Consider the following 16,501-nt stretch of genomic DNA (forward strand, 5'->3'; position numbering starts at 1 on the left):
CACACACACACACACACACACACACACACACACACACACACACACACATGCGCACACACACACGCACGCACACACACACACCACTTTATTTAATCAGCTTTAATACAAAACACAGTAACGGCAGTAAAAACGAGTGGAAAACTCACAAAATACCTTTCAGTGTGTCCGTGTCTGTGTGTGTGTGTGTGTGAGAGAGTGTGTGTTGGACTGGGTTCACTTCCTGTCAGAGAGGGGGGCAGAGACAGATTGAAAACAGACTCTGTCTCTCTCTCTCTCTCTGAGTCAGACGGTTGGTTTCCATTCGTCGTTAGTCTGGAATGGACTGAAGGAGAAGAAGAAGGAAAAGGAAAAGGAGAAGGAGAAGGAAAAGGAGAAGAAGTAGAAGTAGAAGAAGAAGAAGAAGGAGAAGGAGAAGAAGAAGGAGAAGAAGAAGAAGAAGAAGAAGAAGAAGAAGAAGAAGAAGAAGAAGAAGAAGAAGAAGAAGAAGGTTTGAACAAACATCTTGTTTTTTTTGTGACAACCGTTTGTTTCAGCATTAACTTGGTCTCCGTGGCGACCAGCGTCCTCATTCTGCTGTCAACTTGTTCTGGAGACAAATACTGCAGTAAAAGTATCAGTACGATGGTGTATCACTACGATGGTGTACTAATACTGCAGTAAAAGTATCAGTTTAATGGTGCACTAATACTGCAGTAAAATTATCAGTACGACGGTGTACTAATACTGAGTACTAATACTGAGTACTATGGGAATATGAGTCCAAGGTTGAAATGTTTTTGAAGTAAAAGAAGATATTATTGATAACGATCAAGCTTTATTGTTGATTATTATAATCATAGTTTCTTATTTGTATTATCATTATTATTTTTGTTATTTATTATCTGTATTATTACTATAATTATCACCATTCATTTTGTTACTATTGTGATTATTTAATTAATTTTTTTTAATTATTATTATTAAGATGCAGGGATTATATCCTGTTGCTTGGAAGCTTTAATTGTGAAAAGCCTACAGGAAGTGTCATGACTTTAGCTGAGCGATTGAACATGACTGAAGAAAAAAACATTGATAGCTGATGGAGATCAATAATCAATAAAAACTCAGTTGTTTGTGTCTCTCAGTGATGAGACTGACAGCTGTCAATCATCAGGTCTGAACCAACCAGGAGACGTGACCTTCAACATGGAGGCGTGACGACTAGATGAGGCGCCAGAGTCCTGGACCAGGACCAGGACCTGAGCTCAGGTAACTTTAGGTTGAACTCTGTTTTCAGTTCACTAACCAGGTAGATCACCATGGTAACAGATGCTGCACACCTGAGCTTTTCAAAATAAATCACCTCACCAAAATAATCTTCATTCGTCTGCTCTCAGGCACAGTCTTAAGCTGGTTCAAGTCATATCTACAAGATAGGAACTATTTTGTTTCCATTGGCGACTTTGTATCAGAACCTACCAATGTAACGTGTGGAGTCCCCCAAGGTTCAATCTTGGGGCCGACTTTATTCAACATCTACAGTACATGCTCCCACTAGGACAAATCATGCAAAATAATAACATTGATCACCATTGCTATGCCGATGACACCCAAATCTATGTAGCACTATCACCAAACGACTATCGCCCCATAGATCTTCTGTGCCAGTGCATTGAGCAAGTCAAAGACTGGATGTGCCAAAACTTCCTACAACTAAATGAGGACAAAACTGAGATAATTGTTTTTGGTGCTAAAAAAGAAAGGTTTAAAGTAATTCAACACCTTCACTCTCTGTCCCTGAAAACCTCAAACAAAGCCAGAAATCTTGGGGTTATTATGGATTCTGATTTACATTTTGACAGTCACGTTAAATCAGTAACAAAATCAGCCTACTATCACCTAAAAAATGTAGCAAGACTTAGAGGGCTCATGTCAGCTCAAGACTTAGAAAAACTTGTACATGCCTTTATTACTAGTAGGCTAGACTACTGTAATGGTCTCCTTGCAGGTCTTCCGAAAAAAAACTGTCAGGCAGCTACAGCTTGTTCAGAACGCTGCTGCTAGAGTTCTTACAAAGACCAAAAAATGTGAGCACATTACACCAATTCTTAAATCCTTACATTGGCTCCCTGTATGTCAGAGGATTGATTTCAAAATCCTCCTGCTCACATATAAATCACTACATGGTCTAGGACCGAAGTATATCACTGATATAATAATAATAATAATAATAATAATACATTTTATTTATGGCGCCTTTCAGGGCACTCAAGGTCGCCTTACACAACATATAAACAGTAATTTAAAAAAGCAAAGGACACATATAAGTGCAATAAAAACAAAATAAAATCAGAAAACTGCAGGGTGGAAGACAACTTAAAGTGAGTATGAGAGTTTGAAGAGGTAGGTTTTTAGACGGGATTTGAAGATGGATAGAGAGTTAATGTTCCTGATGTCGGGGGGGAGGGAGTTCCAGAGGCGGGGGGCAGAGCGGCTGAAGGCTCTGGACCCCATGGTGGACAGACGGGCAGAGGGCACAGTGAGGCTGATGGAGGAGGCTGATCTGAGTGCCCGGGAGGGAATGTTGATGTGGAGGAGGTCAGAGAGGTATGGGGGTGCGAGGTTGTGGATGGCCTTGAAAGTGTGAAGCAGGATTTTAAAGTCTATGCGAAATTTGACAGGAAGCCAGTGGAGTTGTTTAAAAACGGGCGTGATATGATTGATGGAAGGAGTTCTGGAGACAATGCGAGCAGCTGAATTCTGGACCAGTTGGAGCTTACAGATGGACTTGTGGGGGAGACCAAGGAGGAGGGAGTTACAGTAGTCTAGGCGGGATGTGACTAGGGTGTGGACCAGGATGGCAGCGCTGTTGGAAGTGAGGGAAGGACGGAGGCGGTTGATATTGCGAAGATGGAAGTAGGCTGACCGGGTAACATTATTAATGTGAGTCTGGAATGACAAAGAGCTGTCTAGGACGACACCCATGCTCCCACTACATACGCCTTTTAGACCACTAAGATCTTCTGAGACCAATCTGTTAGTGATTCCCAGAGTAAACAACAATCACGGGAGAGCATCATTTAGTCACTATGCAACAAATGGCTGGAATAAACTTCCTGAAGATGTAAGACTTGCCCCAACTCTGACCACTTTTAAAACTAGACTGAAAACTTTTATGTTCACCATAGCTTTCTGCTAAATCTTTTAATGTCTGCACTGTTTTTAATTATTGCAAATATGTTTTTATTCTCCTTTCTTTCTGTAATGCATTTTTAAATTTGCCTTTATTTTCTTTTAATTCTTCTATTTTTTTTTCACTTTGTTGTATGATGTGAAGCACTTTGAGTCTGCCTTGTGTATGAAATGTGCTATACAAATAAAGTTACCTTGCCTTGCCTTGCTTGGGAGTCCAGTCTGATTGTGATGCCAAGCAATGTAAGTGACATCATCGATCATCATGACTGCTGTCCGGTCCATCATGTTTGAGATGGATCTATTTCAGGCTGATGTTGGTACTCTGAAAATCCTGCTCCTACTTTAGTCCTGATCCTGTTGTAGTCCTGATCCTGTTCTAGTCCTGCTCCTGTTCTAGTCCTGCTCCTGTTCTAGTCCTGATCCTGTTCTAGTCCTGATCCTGTAGTCTTCCTCTATTTGTAAAGTGTCCTGAGGTAACTTTTGTTGTGATATGACACTATAAATAACATTGAATTGAATCATCACTGCTGGGCTGTGATTGGCTGAAAGCTGCTGGGCTGCGATTGGCTGAAAGCTGCTGGAACGTCTCTCCCCTCTTCTGCCCACAGGAAATACTTCACTGTTTATTTTCTTCTTCGGTGGTCAACTCACATTACACACACACACACACACACACACACACACACACACACACACACACACACACACACACACACACACACACACACACACACACACACACAAGGACACACTCACACAAGGACACACTCACACAAAGACACACACAGAGAGAGAGAGAGAGAGAGAGAGAGAGAGAGAGAGAGAGAGAGAGAGAGAGAGAGAGAGAGAGAGAGAGAGATTTTAAAACGGTGCGGTCACAGATATCCTGATTTTTATTTAAAACATTTCCCATAATTCCTGCCTGGAGTATGCTAGAATAACTGGAGAACTGTGCTGTAGATCCTCATCAGAAATAGGCCTTTAATTTGAAATCTCCCCTGACTGGTTAGACAACATTACAGTTAGACTTTTAATTTGAAATCTCCCCAGGGTTAGACAACATTACAGTTAGACCTTTAATTTGAAATTTCTCCTGACTGGTTAGACAACATTACAGTTAGACTTTTAATTTGAAATCTCCCCTGACTTGTTAGACAACATAATAGCTAGACCTTTAATTTGAAATCTCCCCTGACTGGTTAGAAAACATAACAGTTAGACCTTTAATTTGAAATCTCCCCTGACTGGTTAGACAACATTACAGTTAGACTTTTAGTGGAGACATAAGGGCAGGCAGACAGACAGATGATACATTTGCATTCATTCATATTCAGACTTTTAATTGAAATCTCCTGTGTTGTTTTTGTTCAGCATCGGCAGCCATGATGGCTTCCTCCAGAGGACTAACAGGAAGTCTGAACGTGTTGCACTTCCTGTTGGGTAGGTCCCACGTTAAGACTCTACAGGTGGACTGATGTGGCTGTCTTACTGTCTATCAGTCTCCCTGTCTGTCTAACTATCTGCTTGTCTGTCTGCCTGCAGGTGTGATCCTGGTTCATCATGAGGGGATAGTCTGTCTGGAGCTGCTTCCTTCGACTTCTGAAGTTCTGCTCAACTCAAGATCCAATTTCACTGTGGTCAGTAGACACCTGTCTGTCTGTTCAGGTACCTGTCTGTCTCAGTAGGTGTGTTCGGGGTAGAATTAGGTACCTATCTCTCACTCTCTGCAGGTGTCTTCGGGGTAGAAATAGGTGCCTGTCTCTCTCTCTGCATGTGTGTCCGGGGTAAATTAGGTACCTGTCTCTCTCTCTCTCTGCAGGTGTGTTCGGGGTGGAGTCAGGTGACGTGGCGACTCCCTAGGAATTCTCAGGTTGAAGAGGTTGTCATGGAAAACCAGGGGTCCAGCAGTGTCCTGCAGCTCTTTAACGCCACCTGGAGGAATTCCGGGAGATACACCTGTGAGGAGGCCTCATCTCATCAGAGCAGACATATCGACATCTTCATACCTGGTCAAGGTGACGATGATATTGCTCGCATGATGTGATCATATCCATCCTCCCTGTGATCTCCTGATCTCACCTGTCTCCCCTCAGGTCCAGAGGAATGGTTTGTTCCATCCAGTCAAGGTGTGGTGATGAAGGAGGCGGAGGAAGATACTATCCCCTGTGTGGTGTCCGATCCGCGGCTCAACGTCTCTCTGTTGGAACGCCCTGGCAGGACGCCAGTGACCGGGCTGATGTACGAGCCGGGCCGCGGCTTCACGGGTCGCCTGAACGACTCGTCGTATGTGTGCTCGGCGGCCGGCGGGGGCCAGGAGAGCCGGTCTCAGGTGTTCTACGTCTTCAGCCTCGTCGGTGAGTTCGTCAGATCACATGAGATCTGCTCACATACATGAAATTCGATCACATGAGATCCGATCACGTACATGAGACCCGATCACATGAGATCCGATCACGTACATGAGACCCGATCACATGAGATCCGATCATGAGATCCGATCACACGAGATCCGATCACGTACATGAGATCCAATCATGTACATGAGATCCGATCACATACATGGGATGCGATCAAATGAGATTACTATAGACCGCATTCCTGCCTGTTGCTCTATTCCTCAATCACCACCTGTCTGTCTGTCCACTTGTCTGTCTCCACCTATCCCTCTCTCTCTCTCCACCCGTCCGTCCCCCTCTCTGTCCACCTGTCTGTCCACCTGTCTCACAGTCCCTAAGGTGATGGAGGTGGACCTGACGGTGTCCAGCAGTGTGTTGAAGCAGGGGGAGAGCCTCATGGTCAACTGCACTGTCAAAGACACTAAGATGGTCTTCTTCTCTTGGGATTTCCCCCGCAGACAGGTACATGTCTCTCTCAACCTGCCTGTCTCATCCATGTTGCTCTCAGCCTAAACTTTTTCTCCCGTGTTGGTTCAGGAAATTGAACCTTTGACGGACTTCCTGCCCAATCGAATCCGCTCCTTCATCAATATCTCCACGGCAACAGTGGCAGATTCTGGTAGGTAACTCGCCTTGCACATGCCAAGCAGAAGCTGCATCCTAATTATCAGTTGCTATGGTAACTTGGTTGTGTGATGTGGAAGAAAATGTGTTACCTTACAGTTCTTAATTTTATCTCATCCTAATATTCCTTTCTCTCGTACTCATCATCCTGATGCTCCTATTTGATTGTGGTTAACTTTTATTATCCTGATGATTTGGTCTTTCCCCCTTCCTGGACCAACTCCGGAACATCCTTATCTCACATTGATTGATCAAGGCCCGATGAATGGCCCCTGCTGTGACATTGTGTAGAGAAACCAGGCTGCCCCAAGACAAGCCTTTGACTTCTCAGGAAGTCTCTTCCTCTAGGAAGCAGATGTGTATTGAGTCAATGCAAATCCACTCATCACACCTTCCTCCTTGTTCTCTGTAAACGCTGTATAAAACTCTGACTAGCCCCACACTCGTCAGAAAGGATTTTATGGCAACGCTGTGACTTCCTTTTTCCACTGTCAGTGATTAAACCTCACCTGAACCAGCCACAGAATTGGACCTGAAGAGTTTTCTTCCATAGTGGTAACCATAGCAACGTGTGTTTCCCATAGGGGTGTATGTCTGTGTGGTGCAGGAGACAACGCAGGATCAAACTGTGAGGAAGAACGTCACAGTAACAGTACTGGGTGAGAGAGAGACAGGTCAACACGCAGACAGACAGACTTGTAAACACACAGACAGACAGACGAGCCCTCTCTCCCTCTGCAGATCGAGGTTACGTCTACCTGTGGCCTTCAGGTGAGACCAACGTGTCGTCTCTCCTCCACCACACAGCGGAGTTCAGGGTGGAGGTCGACGCCCACCCCGCCCCTACCATCCTCTGGACCAAAGACAACCACACCGTCACCACGGAAACCACCGCCGCAAACACCTCTCACCTGATGGGAAGCAGGTGGATCAATGACCATGAGCAATCAGCCTGATTGATTGATTGATTGGTTGATTGATTGATTGATTGATTGATTGGCTGACTGACTGGCTGACTGACTGATTGATTGATGTGCAGGTATGTAAGCACACTGACGCTGGTTCGAGTCCAGATGGATCAGACAGGAAGTTACACAGCAACCGTTTCCAACGACGACGACGTTGAGGAGGTCGTCTTCACCTTGGAGGTTAAAGGTCAGACAGAGTAATGTGTATGTGTGTGTGTTAAGGTGAATGTGTGTGTGCGTGTGTGCATGTGTTAACGTGTGCGTGTGTTTTGACGTGTATGTGTTAGCGTGTCTGTGTGTAACGTGTGTGTGTTTTAACGTGCGAATGTGTGTGATAACATGTGTGTTAACGTGTGTCATGTGTGTGTGATAAAGTGTGTGTATGTGTGTTAAAGTGCGTGTGTGTTAACATGTGTGTTAATGTGTGTGAACGTGTGTGTGTTAATGCGTGTGTTTTAACATGTGTGTGTGTGTGTGTGTGTGTGTGTGTGTGTGTGTGTGTGTGTGTGTGTACGTGTGTGTGTGTTAACCTATGTGTGTGTGTGTGTGTACAGCTCCTCCAAGGATAACGTCTTTGTTGGAGGTCAGCAGTAAGTCGATGCTGTGCGTCAGTGAGGGAGCTCCGCCCCCAGCAGTCAACTGGTACACCTGTCACAGCTCACACAGGTAAACACAGTTTGTATTAATTGGTTCAAGTCCAAGATGGAGCCCAGAGGAACCCCACAATTAATTATCCTAGGTGAACAGATAAACTCCTACCAACACAACACTGAAGGGTGATGATAACAGGGTCCTCTGATCCACAGAGTTCCCTGATAACAGGGTCTTATGATTCACAGAGTTCCCTGATAACAGGGTCCTCTGATCCTGAGAAGAGGAGGCGGAGTACAGGAGGCGGAGTACAGGAGGCGGAGTACTGCCTTGAAAGCATAAAGGTTGACATTGTGGATGATTCAAGGATCTGGGCGTCCACAAGTTGGATTAGACTAAAACCACAGATAACCAGTATAAGAAGGCTTATTTCCTGGATTTTCTCAAGAGTCTCAGATCTTTCAATGTTTGCAGAACCATTCTACAGTTGGTGTATCACTCGGTGGCGGCCGGTGGCATCTTCTAGGCTTCCCTTCTAATCTGATTGTGGTTGGTTAATGGGAAGATGTCATTGGAAGATGTCAATACAACAGTTAGGGTGTCTCCCTTGCCTTTGTCTTTAGATTTACCCAAAAAGCAGCATGACGTGTTGCCATAGTAACCATGTTTGTCTCCTACAGGTGCAACAATGTAACCAATGGGTGGAGGAGCCTATCGGCAGCCTCGGAGGGTGTATCTCTGCAGGAAAACATCACCAAGGAGGAGAAGAGAGGCATCGCCCAGGTAACCAACACTGTGATGTCATCAGAACGAAGGGCGTTATGAAATGAAGATGATACATAACTGTGTGTGTGTGTCTCACCTGTGCAGGTACGCAGTGTGTTGACTCTCCAGAGTCTCACCTCTGTGTCGGCGGTTCGCTGTGAAGCCAGAAACTCTGCAGGACGACGAGCCAGAGACCTGAGAGTTCTGTCCACTGGTACGTAGTACTACTGTAATACTCCACTCTAATACCGACCTGAGAGTACTGTCCACCTGTACGTAGTAATACTGTAGTATTACCAGTCTCCCTGTTTCTCTCTCTACCTGTCTGCAGCTCTCCTGTCTCAGGTTGCAGTCTTGGCAGCAGTTCTGGTTCTGGTTGCGATTGCCGTCGTCTTCCTCGTCATCCTCATCGTTCTCTGGAGAAAAGTCAGTGCTACTGATACAAAGTATTCTACCTATATGTTACGATTATTATTTTACTGGTACAGTAGTTAGTACTACTGTTGTTCTACTTACTTATTGTAAGTCGCTTTGGACAAAAGCATCTGCTAAATGCCCTAAATGTCAATGTAAATGTTCTAGTGGTACAGTTCCTGGTACTTTGTATTTGTGTAGTTCCTCACCTCTACTCCCTGTCTGGCAGAAACCTCGGTACGAGGTCCAGTGGAAACTGATTGAGTCAGTGAGTCCGGACGGACAGCAGTACACCTACCTGGATCCGGCCCACCTGCCTTACAGCTCCACCTGGGAAGTACCACGAGATGATGTAGTACTTGGTAGGACTTTTCTTTGTATAATCTTTTAGTATCAGATTTTCAGTGTGATCGTAGTCAGAGAGTCTGTAACCAGGGCTGTAAACTAGCGGTCGCCACTCGCCAAATGCGACTAAAATATTCCCCTGGCGACTTAATTTTGGAGGGATACGTGCCACTGGGGCGGGTAAATGTTTGTCCCGATGGTCGGGCTCTTGCAATAAATTATGCATGATATAACAAAACATTGTAGTAGCTGTAAACTGATAAATTATGACGGTAGCAAACGTCAAGCTAAACCGGTGATTTGTTGTGTGTCACACTGAAGTAGCTCCCCCGTCACCGCTGTAGAAAAAAGTTCCCCCGAAGCAACGTAGCGTGCGCGTCAGCGCTTATTAAAAGTTTGGCGCAGTGAGTGACGCCTGGTTCACACCGGCCGCGGAGCGCCGCGAATAGGCGCGGCCGTCCCGCGCCGTGAAGCGATCGTTTTGGCGTCTGCTCTATTTTTTGCGCGTGCCGCGAGCGAACGCGTCAATTCTGGCAGTAAATCACACAAAGAAACACGAGACAATCCGGTCAATTTTCAAAATAAAAGCAATTTTCAAAATAAAATACCGCGATTGACAAATGCGATCATATTTGTGTATCTCAACTTGCACTGGGAAAGTGGAAGACTGACAGGGAATGGCTTCAGTACGACGACTCGACGGGTGTCATGTTTTGCTCCGTCTGCCAGACACACGCCAATGAAAAACAGCGCGGATATTCAGTTCTGATGAGTAATTAATGAGTGTTTCCTTTGTCACAGTTTTGCACTGTTAAAGTTTTCAATTTGCAATGTTTGAGATGAAATGAATGAAATTCAATTAATAATATTAAAATGTATTTCTAAATAATACTTTGGCCTCTTTTCTAGGCATGTACTGCTCTATAATACTGTTATCTCAATGAAACGTACTGAAACAGATGTATATGCAACAAAAAGAGGCAATTTATTATTTGGCCGGTAAAAAATTTACTTGGCCGGTAGATTCTTTCATCTACCGGTCCCCTTGGCAGGTGAGCCAAAAAGTTAGTTTACAGCCCTGTCTGTAACACAAACATATCAGTCATCAATTATTGATTCTGTTATCTCTTCAGGATCACGCAATTCGAAATTCCTCACAATTTACTTTTCATTTATAAGACACACAGATGTTGTATACTTGTTGTAAATAAAATCCAATTTATCTTACATCCATATATTTCCTTTTGTATAACCACTTTGCTTAGTCTTCACACTTGGATCCTTAAGCTAACTTTGTCCTGATCCTGGTGATTCAGAAAAAAGATCTGGCTGACTCCCTGTCTGTCTGACTCCCTGTCTGTCTGCAGGGCCGGTGTTGGGTTCCGGTGCGTTTGGTCGTGTTGTTGAGGCAACCGTCTCTGGTCTGCTTCACTCTCATCCTACAACTAAAGTGGCCGTCAAGATGGTAAAACGTACGTGTCTGTCTGCCTGCCTGAGCCATGACATCAATATTAGCATATTGCTCAAAGTGAACCAATGTGAAGATCTGGAGATCAATAACCAGACATCTTGTGTTTCTGTTTGTTCAGCTGGCGGAGTGGTTCAGCCTCTGATGTCAGAACTGAAGGTCTTAATTCATCTCGGCCGTCACCTGAACATTGTCAACCTGCTGGGAGCGTGCACGAGAGGAGGTGTGCACGTAAATCCTGACCCTAAACCAATCCTTCATTCTGATTTAATCATATTAATTATTGATTAATCCAGATTTATTCCTGATTTAATCTGAATATAATCCTAGTCTAATCCTAAAGTTATTTTAACTCATAATAAAGCAATCCCGACTTGATCATAACTGAATCCAAATATAATTTTAAACCAATCCTGACTTAATCCTCAAATTAATCCAAACTCATCCCGATTTAATCCTAACCCTTTAATCAAATCCTACACTAATCCTGCTTTAATTGTAAATCTTCTGTTTGTTCCAAGGGATTTACTAGTCTGTCTATCTTACTGTCAAGGTCCTGTCTATCTGATCACTGAGTTCTGTCACCATGGAGACCTGGTCAACTACCTGCAGAGGAACAAACATACCTTCCTACAGAGTGACACACACACCAAGAGGTCAACACACAATTGGCTGGTCTCTCTCTCTCTAGCTGTCTGTCTTAAAATTCAAAATTTGTGGGAAACAAAAGTTTACAGCTTAGAATAAAGACAAACATGAGTGAATTGGCAATCTGACTTCAGTCTCTACTAGGGGGATGCTGGGGACTATAAAGACCATTCTAGGGACCTGACTAACTTGTCTACTAAGGGGATGCTGGGGACTACGGACTGTTCTAGAGACCTGACTTCAGTCTAGGGGAATGCTGGGGACTACCAGTGGCGTGCACAGGTAGACACTAGGTGGTGCTAAAGCACCTGCCCTTGCACTCTGGACCAAGCAAGTGCCCTTTTGAAAGTTCGTTTTTTTCACACAAAGAAACACGAGACAATCCGGTCAATTTTCAAAATAAAAGCAGTGTGAACGCGCCTCAGTTGCCAAGCTGCAACTTGCATTTATTTGTCTCTGTTGTGAAGTAGCCGGTCTCAACGCCACACAGCTGGGCATAAATTATCGGCTGCTCACAAGCTAGACGCTACCCAAAATCAGTAATAGATATGACATGATGATGACCACCAGTAGAGTTTGTCATTGGTATCCTACAGCATGTGAATCTATCTGTATACTTACTTAAGATGAATATTTAGTAGGCTATTGTGTAGGTTTACATTAGGCTAGGCCTACATAATTAACACTTGCAGTAATGTATTTGCTAAATGACAAACAGGCTATACCCAATTGCCTGCAGAAAAAGTAGCCCTGTGCCTTGTTGAAATATTTTTTCAACAAGGCACAGGGCTACTTTTTACTCTTTTTATTTACCAATTGCAGCATAATGCCTAGAAAGGAGAGGATAAGAAGCGAAAAAGAAAGGGAGCTACAGCAGGCAGCCCAGGGGAGCAGCTCTGTGGGAAATAAAACAATAGCATATAACGTTGAACATGTGCCTGTAATGTTTATTTATTTTTTAAATCTCACACTGCTATAATAAGGCAGCCGTCAGTTCTACATGCCGCATAAAGTGCCCTTATTTTTCACTGAGCACCTGCCCCCCAAAATGTCTGTGCACGCCACTGGGGACTACAGACCATTCTAGAGTCCTGACTTCAGTCTCTACTAAGGGGATGCTGGGGACTACAGACCATTCTAGAGTCCTGACTTCAGTCTCTACTAAGGGGAATGCTGGAGACTACAGACCGTTCTAGAGACCTGATTTCAGTCTCTACTAAGGGGAATGCTGGAGAATACAGACTGTTCTAGATTCCTGACTTTAGTCTCTACTAGGGGGATGCTGGGGACTACAGACCATTCTAGAGCCCTGACTTCAGTCTCTACTAGGGGAATGCTGGGGACTACAGACCATTCTAGAGTCCTGACTTCAGTCTCTACTAAGGGGAATGCTGGGGACTACAGACCATTCTAGAGCCCTGACTTCAGTCTCTACTAAGGGGAATGCTGGGGACTACAGATCATTCTAGAGCCCTGACTTCAGTCTCTACTAGGGGGATGCTGGGGACTACAGACCATTCTAGAGTCCTGACTTCAGTCTCTACTAGGGGAATGCTGGGGACTACAGACCATTCTAGAGTCCTGACTTCAGTCTCTACTAGGGGAATGCTGGGGACTACAGACCATTCTAGAGTCCTGACTTCAGTCTCTACTAGGGGAATGCTGGGGACTACAGACCATTCTAGAGCCCTGACTTCAGTCTCTACTAGGGGAATGCTGGGGACTACACACTAGAGTCCTACAGTCCTGACTCGCTCTCTTCTCTCTCTCTCGCCATGACAGTGATGGCGGTTACATGGACATGAATAAAGAGGAGAGCATTCAGTACGTTGCTATGAAGGAGCTTAGCTACGTAGACATCGAACCTGCGCCGTACGAGATGCTCTCCACACAGTCAGGTGATGCAGGAAGTACATTGTATATTGGAATCAGAATCAAAAAGGGTTCATTGGTGATAACCATTGTACAATATGACGTTATACTTAAAAATATTAACAATAAACAAACTTACCAGATGAACATTATTATATGTAAGTTAACAGTGTGTACTGTTGCGCAGTTGTGTTTAAGTGGTTATCCTGGTTACCTTTGTTAAAAGACGGTCTGCGTATAATGTATAACTTGTCATGTCATCCTCTTTCAGACCAGCAGGAGGCATCATCTCTCCTACTCAGTGACTCTCCTCTCCTCAGTCTCAACGACCTCCTCAGTTTCTCGCACCAGGTCTCCCAGGCCATGGACTTCCTCTCCTCCAGAAAGGTACTGTCACCATAAGACGCTGCACCATCGTCATATGAATGTGTATGAATGTTAAATCTGACATCAGTGCATTGAATGTGTGTGAAGCGCCTTGAATAGCTATTAAGCTAGAAAAGCACTAAATGCAGGTCCATTTACCCTTTAGGTGTTCAGGTGTCTGTGTCCATGTTTTCATGTGTTCAGGGGTTCATGTGTTCAGATGTTCAGGTATTCAGGAGTCCATGTGTTCAGGTGTTCATGTGTTGTGCCACTTGTCCAACAGTGTGTCAATAGAGACTTGGCAGCAAAGAATGTCCTGGTCTGTGAGGGGAAGCTGGTAAAGATCTGTGATTTTGGTTTGGCCAGAGACCTGAAGGAGGACCAGGACTACATCGCCAGAGGAAATGTCAGTTGACCAGATCAACTAACTTCCACTCAATTCTAAATCCAGTTTTCATTTCTAGTTGAAATTGTTTTCAAAAAGAGCTGAAAAACCTGAACCTTGACTTTGTGGTACCTTCCAGAGCTTCCTGCCGGTGAAGTGGATGTCTCCGGAGAGCATCTTCCAGAACATTTACAGCTCTCAGAGTGATGTCTGGTCTTACGGAGTCTTACTGTGGGAGATCTTCTCCCTGGGTAGACCAGTACACACCAGTCTAAACCAGTATACACCAGCCTAAACCATTATATACCAGTCTAAAAACCAGTTTCTGCATCACTTTGTCATAGGTGGGACCCCGTACCCGGACCTCCCCTTGACCCAGGAGTTGTACTCTTCTCTGAAGAGAGGATACAGGATGAGTCGACCTGATCACGCCCCTCTCAACATGTATGATCCTAAACTCTACAATCACTTCCTGTTTCTGTTGACATGTGTTTCCTGTTGTTCCTTTGCGGTACTGAGAAGCCTCTTGGATGAGAGACGACGCGTCTTAAAACCTAAAGTCTGCATGGCTGTGATAAAACTTTCAAAGATGTAACATGTGATGAGTCGGCGTATAAAAGCGTTTTATATGTCTGGACGTCCTGCTGACATCTGACACGTCTTCTGTCTTCAGGTTTGATCTGATGAAACACTGTTGGGAGGAGAAACCTCAGTCCAGACCTTCTTTCTCCTCATTGGTCGTCTCCGTGGGCAACATGTTGACTGACAACTACAAAAAGGTTGATTTATAGTCTTTTATAATATTGTTTCTATGAAATAACCTGTCAGCTCTGAGCAGTGAGATCATGTGATCATGACTGTTGGTTTGACTGAAGGACTCTGATGGACTCTGATGGAGTCTGATGTTCTGTTTGATTCCTGAGGTTCTCTTGAGTTGCTCCATCTGTAAATGTTGTTGTTGTGTGTCAGCGTTACCTCCAGCTGATGGAGGACTTCCTGAGAGGTTCAGGTCCAGCTGGTACTGGATCCAGACCGAGTCCATCTGGAGCAGCTGGAGGGACTACTGGAGGGCATCAGATAGACAGACAGAGGGACACAGACGGTCAGAGACATTATACACATCACGTTATTGATCAGTTAATCAATCCAGGAAGCCATACTCACCAGATCGCCCCTCCCTTTACAGGAAGCCCCACCCCTCAGGTGAATGATCTCCTGTTGGACGTGGAGCCAGAGGAGGCAGGCTCCTCCCATGGTACTTTCATCATTCCTGTCTCTGACATCACCATAGGATCCAGTGCTGCGCTGGACGCACTTGGGTATGAACATTGCATAGATGTGTCTGTATATGACGCAGAGTACAATGATAAATATCTGATTCGTAATCAATAATAACTGTTTTGTTAAATTTTGGTATCGTTTTTGTATCTATGTGCTTGTTGACAGCTTTTCAGTTTAGTTTTTGTTGTTCAATTATTGATTGATTTTGCGTTCCATGTTGAAAGCCCTGAGGACACATCAGGAGCACAGGAAGTGACATCATCAGAAGAAACTCCTGGTTCATCATGTCTGCGCGAGGAAGAGAGCTGCCTGTGAAGGTTCAATGAACCTAGCATGGTTCTCCCGACAGGCAGAGCCCAGGGCTGCTAACCCTCTTTCATTGCATCAACATTGCATCAACGGGGCGCTGAGGTTCTGCTGACCAGGCAACTTGTGTGGGTTATTTTACCCACAGTGATGACTGTCAGGCAGCTGAATGAAAAGTGCAGAACAGGATTGTTTTATATATTTTTTATCATTTTTATATTGTTTCCACAAACAAAAAACATTAAAAAAAACTTTTTTTAAGTAAAATAAACTTCTGCAGGTCGAAATTTAGATTTAAAACTTAATCAGCTGCATTGTTTTATTTTTTTTGTATTATTCTGTGTGTGTGTGTGTATGTATATAAATATATATATACACACACACACACACACACGCATATAAATATATAAATATATACACATATATACATACATATATATACATATACACATATATATAAATACATATACACACACACACACACACACACCTGTCTGTCTGTCTATATATGTCTGTGTATATCTGTTATAATCGGATTTGTTTATTCAAATTGCTTCTAGACAAACTGATGTGATTCATGTTGAAACTAAAATAAACATCAGAATAAAATCTGACATCATCACTTTGTTTAAAACATAAATGAAACTCAGTTTTCTAATAAGATGCTTTAAATAATAATATAATTTATGACCTCAATCCCAAGTAAGAAGTTCAACTGAATGTATGAATATTACAATTTTACTGAATTAAACAAATATGCTCCCATAATTATTAATATATGTATGTATATATATATATATATATATATATATATATATATATATATATATACCAGTGGCGAGCGGTGACCATTTACTGTGGTCATGCTGAAGTGTCAATACCATGCGCGCCCGTGGGG

At 43.8% G+C, this 16,501-nt stretch overlaps 1 protein-coding gene across 2 annotated transcripts; it reads left to right on the forward strand.

The window, feature by feature from the left end:
• Nucleotides 1-325: 325 nt before the first annotated feature.
• On the forward strand, nt 326-16,229 carry LOC311025530 (platelet-derived growth factor receptor beta-like). Of its 2 annotated transcripts, none has more exons than XM_084028467.1 (28): nt 326-487; nt 1,125-1,248; nt 4,546-4,614; nt 4,717-4,811; nt 4,994-5,189; nt 5,268-5,528; nt 5,902-6,032; nt 6,108-6,189; nt 6,779-6,853; nt 6,936-7,119; nt 7,234-7,349; nt 7,717-7,828; nt 8,434-8,536; nt 8,624-8,732; nt 8,850-8,944; nt 9,162-9,294; nt 10,645-10,749; nt 10,867-10,968; nt 11,299-11,401; nt 13,176-13,291; nt 13,537-13,652; nt 13,915-14,037; nt 14,156-14,267; nt 14,361-14,460; nt 14,690-14,795; nt 14,986-15,118; nt 15,203-15,335; nt 15,522-16,229. In XM_084028467.1, exons 3-28 carry the CDS (start codon nt 4,557-4,559, stop codon nt 15,610-15,612), a joined length of 3,090 nt encoding a protein of 1,029 aa, XP_083884593.1. In that variant the 5' UTR covers nt 326-487; nt 1,125-1,248; nt 4,546-4,556; the 3' UTR covers nt 15,613-16,229. The 2 variants fall into 2 exon arrangements, with proteins under 2 accessions (XP_083884593.1, XP_083884594.1); XM_084028468.1 differs by having other exon boundaries at nt 326-485; nt 1,155-1,248.
• Nucleotides 16,230-16,501: the final 272 nt, after the last annotated feature.

The sequence above is a fragment of the Eutrigla gurnardus genome, assembly GCF_963514095.1.
Source record: "Eutrigla gurnardus genome assembly, chromosome: 15".
Lineage (NCBI taxonomy): Eukaryota > Metazoa > Chordata > Actinopteri > Perciformes > Triglidae > Eutrigla > Eutrigla gurnardus.